Consider the following 8,890-nt stretch of genomic DNA (forward strand, 5'->3'; position numbering starts at 1 on the left):
TAGTTACAATACTTAACTATTTGGTTTCTGTGTTTAACTAATTGGCTGCATTGCTTAACTAATTGGATTTCATCGCTTAACTAATTGGTTTAATTTCTTAACTAATTAGTTTCAATGCTTAACTAATTGGTTTAATTCCTTAACTATTTAGATCCAATGCTTAACTAATTGATTCCGTTAATTAACTAATCGGTTCTATTGTTTAACTAATTAGATCCATTGGTTAACTAATTAGTTACTATGCTTAACTAATTAGTTACAATGCTTAACTAATTGATTCTATTGCTTAACTTTGGTTTCTATTTTTAACTAATTGGTTGCATTGCTTAACTAATTGGATTTCATCGCTTAACTAATTGGATTTCATCGCTTAACTAATTGGTTTCATTGATTAACTAATTAATTTCAGTGCTTAACTAATTGGTTCAAATGCTTAACTAATTAGTTCGATTGGTTAACTAATTGATATCATTGCTTAACTAATTAGTTCGATTGATTAACTAATTAGTTCGAATTATTAACTAATTAGTTCGAATTATTAACTAATTAGTTCGATTGCTTAACTAATTGATATCATTGCTTAACTAATTAGTTCGATTGATTAACTAATTGGTTCGGTTGCTTAACTAATAGATTACATTGCTTAACTAATTAGTTACATTGCATAACTAATTGGTTTCAGTGTTTAACCAATTGATTTTAGTGCTTAACTAATTAGTTCGATTGCTTAACTAATTGATATCATTGCTTAACTAATTAGTTCGATTGATTAACTAATTAGTTCGAATTATTAACTAATTAGTTCGATTAATTAACTAATTGATTTTATTGCTTAACTAATTGGTTCAAATGCTTAACTAATTAGTTCGATTGATTAACTAATTGGTAATTAGTTTAGTTTCAGCGGTTTACTAATTAGTTTTATTGCTTAACTAATTGGTATCATTGCTTAACTAATTGGTTCAAATGCTTAACTAATTAGTTCGATTGCTTAACCAATTGATATTATTGCTTAACTAATTAGTTCGATTGATTAACTAATTAGTTCGAATTATTAACTAATTAGTTCGATTGCTTAACTAATTGATATCATTGCTTAACTAATTAGTTCGATTGATTAACTAATTAGTTCGAATTATTAACTAATTAGTTCGATTGATTAACTAATTGATTTTATTGCTTAACTAATTGGTTCAAATGCTTAACTAATTAGTTCGATTGATTAACTAATTGGTAATTAGTTTAGTTTCAGCGGTTTACTAATTAGTTTTATTGCTTAACTAATTGAATATATTGCTTAACTAATTGGTTTTATTGATTAACTAACCGATTTCAATCTCAAAACTAATTCAAAATAATAAATAACTAAAACTATTTATTTCTTAACTAAATACAAAAAAATTATAACTAAAATAATAATTGAGAAAAAACGCAACTAATTGAATTATTGGTTTAACTAATTGGTTCAATTAAATTAACTTATTCATTCATTTGCTTAACTAATTGATTTCGTTACTTAACTAATTGAATATCTAGTTTAACTAATTGGTTCAAATCACAACTAAAACTTAGACAATAAAAGTGTAACTAAACTATTTCATTTCATCACTAAATATAACAAAAGTATAACTAAAACTAAATCATCTTAACCATGAACTAAAACCTATTTAATCATTACACAGAATATACCGACATGATGAATTTTGATTGTAATTACACATAATATACCAAAGTCAAACCTAGTCAACTTTGGTATAAAAAAAACACCAACTTATGAATTTTGAGCAGATAAAGTAGACCAGCATCTCATCTGAACCTGCTTTGGCTAGAATAAATCATAAAAGAACAAGCATCCTTCATTAGATTGAATGTGACAGCAACAAGCAGCGTTTCAAGCTGTTAAACAAAAGCAGTATTAAGCAGCGTAATACACAGGGTGGTCCTATGATTATTGACAACAAATTTAACTAAACCATTCAATTTCATAACTAAATATAACAACAATGTAACTATTTTAAACAAAAACAAAAATAAAACACCACAACCAACGGCTATTGCACCACAGCCAAGCACCACGTCCTCAGCCGCCACCGCCGTTTAGTCTTCCGTTCCATTCCATTCCCCGTCCATCTCCGACGGCTATTGCGACAAGGAGAATCACCGGCGCCGCCTCCATCAAAGCCACCAACTACGGCGATAAAATAAACAAAAATAATTAAACAAAAATTGCAAAATCGAAAAAATCAATCTAAAACCTAAAATTGCAAAATCAACAAAATTAGTTAAAAAGCTAAAAAATCCTAACCTCTTATGGCGACGCCGACAAGGAGGCAACATTCTCAAGGCTGATTTACCGCATACCCTACCAATATCGCAGCCACCGCGAAATTATAGCCACCAGCGCAATATTCTGGTTGTCCGACGAGGTGATTGTGTATGCGGCTCTTCTCCGCCCTCTCCTTCCTTCGTCGATCTTTCATTTCCTCGCTCGTTCGGCAGCCAAATCTCCGGATCTTCAACTCCGGCGACAATCATTCTCACCTACGACGACCGCCGGCGCCGGAGAGTATCAAGAGGAGAGAGAAACTCGCAGGCGGCGAGTTCGGGTTTTCAAGACGCAGAGGGTTTGAGGAGAGAGAAATGATTTAGGGTTTTGAAATTGGGTAAAAATAGGTATTTATATGATCCGAATTGAAAACCACGGTTTTTTTTACCCGCGTCCTGACCCGCGCCCTGACACGTGGGCACGTCTGACGCGTCAGACCGTCTGATTTAAAAATTTGTATTATGATATTAATGCTCTTTAGATTTGCTCAACATGTATTTTCAGCTTCCTATTTGAGGTCCTCTGCCTGAATCGATCAGGGCGATTGATACGCACATAGAAATCGTCAGTCCCTCCCTGAATCTCTGACAGATATTAACTCAGCTGCAGCAGGACTGCAGGAGAAACAGCATTGAATCTGATTGATAATGCCAACACCACCACCCTTGTTGATATGTTTCCAAGATCCATCCTTGTTGAGCTTCAGATAATTCATGGCTGACTGGTACCATCTTTTAACTCTTGTGTTCAGACTTCAGATCATCCACTTTGTCCTTGTCTTTTCCCTGCAAACCCAGATTGCCATAGTGCAAGTATGTTACAAATCTATTAAATCATAGAATTTGCATGAAACATAGAGCCTACAAGAGAGGGCTCTATTTCTAGCTTTCCAAAGAGTCAAATGCGAACTACAAATGGTTTACAGGAAAAAGTATTTGTTGGTGCTTCTATACTAATACACCATAAACATATATACAAAGGGACAGGACAGGGCAGGGCAGGTGGATGTATTGCTGTGTTTTCTGGTAAGGACACGTTGACATACTAATACACCATAAACATATATACAAAGGGACAGGACAGGGCAGGGCAGGTGGATGTATTGCTGTGTTTTCTGGTAAGGACACGTTGACATACAGTCATATACTATGTTAGTCAGACTCGGGTACAGATATCAATATTATGTTATAGACAGTGCTCGGAGGCTTCGGACTGTTCATTGCTTTCTTTCTGGTGAAGAGCTACTTCGTCATACACTAAGTTTACATGGCTAGTTTATTTACTGACAGATACAGGCACGTATCTGGAAATATATACTTTGTTCAGGAGGACGTTCCAAACTTCCAATAACAGATTAACCTCATCAGAATTTCTAATTCTAAGGGAGCAGAATGCACAAGCATGAAAATGAAATTAAGACTGTCTGATGCATAACAATATCTTTACACCATTTTGTGTAGCAAAGCTTCTGAAAAGAGAAAGAGAACAATGGTAATGACCAAAGTGGCTACAGTTTACAAACAACTGCCTAGTGCCTCCTATAGAAGCAGCCTGCATTCAAGACAGATGTATAAGCTACAATGTCTCTGCAAGACATGACATGACAAATTTTGACATGCTTGATGTCGTGAAAGTAAACAGGGTGCATAAATCCACGGATATTGCATAACGAGAGCAATTTAAGCTGACAGATGCTTAACACAGTTGTAGTAAAACACTGCAGACCAAATAGTTGTAAGAAGATTAAAATGGATTATTAATCTAATTTACATAAGACGTTCTATTTATTTGATTTGAGGTGCAGAAAATAAGATGTTCATGGATCATATGCCCCTCCCCCACAGGATATTCTCAAAACAAAACAAATGAACCAACAAAACATCTTGTTGAACATGAACAGCTAACAGCCATTAGCCATACCTGTTTTGCGACAATAGAAAAATCTCTAAACTTTAATTTTCCTAGCAATCATTACAACATATTTTTAAACATCGTGAAAAGGGAATTTTGTCAATTAAGATCAAGAATCAAATGTTTAAAGAATTTACCTCCATGTATTGTAGTATCAGCTTATGATGAATCACTTTGTCTATCATACATATTTCGATATAGTCAGCCGAGTAAAAGGTACCAAGATGTTGTAAGGTTCACTTCGTAAATGGAGAAGGAAGCATTCAAACCTTCCAATACTTATATATCCCATAACAAAAACTGGGATTCACATTGGCAGGCTGGCAGGAACCACAAAAGACTTCTTGAGTTCTCCATTAGTACAAATCATCGCTTTCCACAATCTTTTGATGACCTAGTGATTTCATTGATTAATGATGTATAAGAAGCATAGTCATTGACAAGACCCTTTTCATTTTTCAGTGCAGCAAATTCTTTTGGAGTCCCATGTTTGCTCCGACCTTCTAAGAGGATATTATAGGTAATGTCATCAGGAGTTACTCCTAAATTAAGCATCGCATCCAGGAGCATATTAGCGTTTTTAATCTGCCCTTGCTTGCATAACCCATTCATTAGAACATTATAGGTCACAACCCCAGGAACACGACCATCACTTTGCATCTCTTTGAGTAGTTTAAAACCCATCTTCACATCTCCGGTCTTACAAAACCTATCAATTACCATAGTATACGTGACATTATCGGGTTTAAAACCAGCTCTCAACATTTCTCTGAGAGTTTTTTCAGCATCCAAAACAAGGCCCTGCCTACATAGCCCAGAAATAAGAGCAGTAAAAGTTACATCGTCGATGGTGATCCCTTCTCTGACCATTTTAATTTTAATGTCCAAAGCCATCTCTATATCACCTTCTTTACAGCAACCATCAATGAGTGTAGTGTAAGTGATCTTGTCAGGTTTTAAACCTCGAAGAGACATCTCATTAACAAGTTTTCTTGCTTGTCTCAAGTCATCCTCTTTGCAAAGGCCATAAACCAGTGTGTTATACATAAACAAATCAGGCTCAAAGCCTTTCTTCAATAGTTGACCATACAACTCCAACCCTGAAGCAACCTTCCCATGTCTACAATGTCCATTGATTAGAGTAGTGTAGATGACATCATTCGGAGCTAATCCTATATCACACATCTCCTCAAACAATTCATTAGCATCATCTAATTTACCAATCTTACACAACCCATTAATTAAAGCACTAAATGTAAATATATCAGGTGATATTTTCTTTTCTTCCATAACCCTCTTCAACCTAAAACCTTCCTCCACTTCGCCGAGCTTACAATAGCCATTAATCAAAGTATTGAAACTAACAACCGTAGGCTGCAAACGACGCTTCTCAATCTCACAAAACACTAAATGGGCATCCCTAATTTTAGCATCCCTACAGAACTTATTCATCAAAATGTTAAAATCAAACACATTGGGAGGAAATCCATAGTCCATAATCTCCTTGTAAAACCCTAGAGCTATCTCAGCTGATTTAGTCTTCAATAAATGATCAAACAAACGAGCACATTCTTTCAAGGGTAACGGAATCCCATTCTTTCTAATCAACCGAAAACATTGAATACAATCAGAAACAAAACCTAACTCCAAATAAGCATTCATAAGTGCATCAAACACAAAATTACTCTTATAATGACCAGTTTTAGATTCAAGAAGAATACCGAAGACGGAAACAGCGGAATCCTTACCTTTTCGAGACACGATGAATCGAAAGATGCAGGCCACTTCTTGGAAGCAATTGTGGGCGGTGAGGAAATGAGCCATAGTGCAGTAAGAGTGAAGAGTGAGGCGAAATCCAGGTTGAGAGGAGACCCAATTGAAGAAATTAAGGAGAGCAAGTGGCTGTAAATTGAGAGGGTTGACATTGATGAGTTGGATGATATGGTGGGGTTTAATGGAAGGGAGGAGGCGTTTGAGAGGTTTATCGTCGGCGGTTTTGATGGCGGTTGAGATTGTGGAGATTATGGGATCGTTGATTAGTGGCGGTCGAAATGGCGGTGGAGAGTACCATGGAAGGGTGGCAAAGAATGGAGGTGGAGGAGTTCGCCGGAGAAGAATAGTTAAAGGGTTACAGACGGAGATGTTTCTCATTTTTCTGTGAGAACAGCCAAACTTTGCAAGAATTGACGTCGTTTTTTTCAAGTATACGCCAATATAACCTGTGTGCACTAGTGACACTTTGGGGCATTACTTGTATGACCCATGCAAAATTATTACATTCGGGCGTAAAGCACATTGCTCAAAAATTTCCTTTTCTCACTCTACCTTTCCTCGCCTCTAAGAAGACCCAAAAAAAAACCTCAAACCCTAGCATCGACTGTTTGCTCGTTGGTGATCGTAGCCTTAACGACCGTCGGCGAGCTTGCGTGCCAACAAGCATAGTAGTAATTAGGTGTTCGACTCATCGTCTGCGACTACAGTGTAGTCGTAGATGTCGTTGGTGCTTCATCGACAACGAAGAAGAAGACGTAAACAAGTTTCCGTCATCGGAACTTTCAACTCCTCTTAGTTTGTTTCTCTCTCTCCAGTTGTCTTAGGTATTGTTAGTGGTTCTGGATCAACCAAGTTCAATTTCGCCAAGTTCGTTTCGTGAGGTTCTTTTGTCGGGTTTACAACTCTCGACGCCTATTTCACCTCTTCCCCATACGCCGCCACCATTAGAGTGTGGTAAAGGTAAAATTAGGGGTTGGGGGTTTCTTTGGTGGATAGGAATCGTTTTTCATTGGGTTTTGATTGGGTTAGTGTTTTAGCTTCTTTAATCCCAAATCTCTTTAGAACGTCGTCGTTGTCTCCTTCTCGTAATGTCGTACTATCCCAATCTTGACTGTAAAAGTAAAGTTAAAGTTCTGTTTGAGGGTTTCAATTTTGGGATTGATTAATTAGGCTAAATGTATGTTGTGTTTATGGAGTCACATACAATTTTTTTTCTTGGCTTTAGAGTTGAGGTTTGGTTGGCTTTTGTGGTTATGTTGTGGACTTGTGGGATTACATGCTAATGTGGGTAGTCATTTTCTGGTTTCTTTTCGAATTTGTTGGTGGGTTTTCTTTTGATATTGTTGGTTGCGGTTGTCAAATGTGGTTCCTAGTTGTTACAATGTTGAATGAATGTTTCATTTTGGGTTGTATAGTTCGAAGGTAGTTTAAAGATGATAAAAAACATGGGGTTTGTTTACATGTTTACTAAGGCAATGCTTGAGTCATCAACTCCTATGAGGTTGACAGTTCAACTGTCGGAGGTAGTGTTGTTGTGTGTAGATTGGAGGATTTCGTCTCCTATGGATGTGGAATCGGTGCTACTAGTCTGACGAGGGAACAAGAAGTGGGTATTGGGAAGGGTCATTTCCCTCGGGTCTTGGGTTTAATTTGGTCTTGAGGTTACTTTTGTTAATCTTCTTTTTGGGTTAGTGCTAAGAGTTATTCTTAATGCTTTTAAAATTCAATATTTTAATGGTGCTCCCCGTTTTGGGGGGCTCAAAGCATACTAATGAAGTCATGTTCAATGATTAGTAGACACTTGTGTGCAATTCATAACATTTACCAGCCAAGACCTTAACTTTTTTTCTCTTCCATTTTTTTCTTGTCTCCCAATAGCTGCGGGTTTTTATGTAAACATCTTAGTGGTGAGCGAACCAGTATCACCACCATCTTCTATAAAGAAATCACAACCACAAGTGGCCTTGACACGAAAACGCTTCATTGGTGTAATGGTGTTGTAAATAAGGCAATAATAAAGGCTCGACAAGGGAAGAGCCAACTACCTATTCGCCTCTTAGGATTATAGTTGTAGTTCGTTTTGTAAATGTGTGTAATGGTCTATAAAGACCAAGTATTTTAGTTTGTAAACTTTCATTTTATGCAAATTTATCCTATGTCAACAAAAAAAATTACAAAATTATTACACTCTTCATTTTCCGAACTAATAGAAAGTTCTAGTTGGTAAAGTCATAAGAAGATGTATCCAAGACCTGAGATTGAATTCTCTCTACGTCAATTGGTCACCCTACCTTTTATAGCTTTATCTATACACATGAAAAAAAAACTAATGGAACTTTTGAAATGCTTCAAATGCAGAGTTGATGAAATTTGCAAATAGATAACTTGAATAATTCTTGGAACACCGTTTTCATGTTGTGGAAGAAATTTTGACACTTGTTGGACAAAAGATTTTCAGAAATTTTGTTCAATTTTTTCTTTTGAGAAAAAAATGCTCTGGATTGTTGCTGGAAGTGGGATATTTTTAATGTATTTATTTTATTGAAAAATAATCTATTACTATATACTAAAAGAGACATCAGGAATAACATGTGTCATTTCCTGGTGCGATTTTTTCCCGCTAAAATATTTTTATTTTTTATTTTTTTACTTTAAAATAAATCAATTACATTACGTTTTTTTAGGAAACTAAGATAAAAATATATTTTAAATACAAATATATTTTAAGTAAGAATGTTAATTAAAAATTTAAAATAATAATACATGGTAAATAGACTAACATATAAGTTTATTTATCAAGATTTTACTCAATTCAAAATATGTCGTATTTGACTAACTATACGTCAAAATATAATGATAAAATGTATAAAATTACGGGGG

The 8,890-nt window shown here is 35.5% G+C and overlaps 1 protein-coding gene across 3 annotated transcripts; it reads right to left on the bottom strand.

Moving 5' to 3' along the window:
* Nucleotides 1–1,838: 1,838 nt before the first annotated feature.
* LOC110794294 (putative pentatricopeptide repeat-containing protein At1g09680) lies at nt 1,839–6,450 on the bottom strand. 3 transcript variants are annotated; one of them, XM_056837864.1, is made up of 4 exons: nt 5,986–6,450; nt 4,375–5,409; nt 2,306–3,111; nt 1,839–2,188 (listed from the first exon to the last, which is right to left on the bottom strand). In XM_056837864.1, the coding sequence occupies exons 1-2, from the start codon at nt 6,386–6,388 to the stop codon at nt 4,604–4,606; spliced, it is 1,209 nt and encodes a 402-aa protein (XP_056693842.1). In that variant the 5' UTR covers nt 6,389–6,450; the 3' UTR covers nt 1,839–2,188; nt 2,306–3,111; nt 4,375–4,603. The 3 variants fall into 3 exon arrangements, with proteins under 3 accessions (XP_056693842.1, XP_056693843.1, XP_056693840.1); XM_056837865.1 differs by having other exon boundaries at nt 4,375–5,837; nt 5,986–6,119; XM_056837862.1 differs by having other exon boundaries at nt 4,375–6,450.
* Nucleotides 6,451–8,890: the final 2,440 nt, after the last annotated feature.

This window comes from Spinacia oleracea, chromosome 1 (genome assembly GCF_020520425.1).
Source record: "Spinacia oleracea cultivar Varoflay chromosome 1, BTI_SOV_V1, whole genome shotgun sequence".
In the NCBI taxonomy this organism is placed as follows: domain Eukaryota; kingdom Viridiplantae; phylum Streptophyta; class Magnoliopsida; order Caryophyllales; family Amaranthaceae; genus Spinacia; species Spinacia oleracea.

Bases quoted from the DNA above. Each gene is read 5' to 3' on its own strand.
- LOC110794294 (XM_056837862.1), bottom strand. From the start codon at position 6,388: ATGAGAAACATCTCCGTCTGTAACCCTTTAACTATTCTTCTCCGGCGA.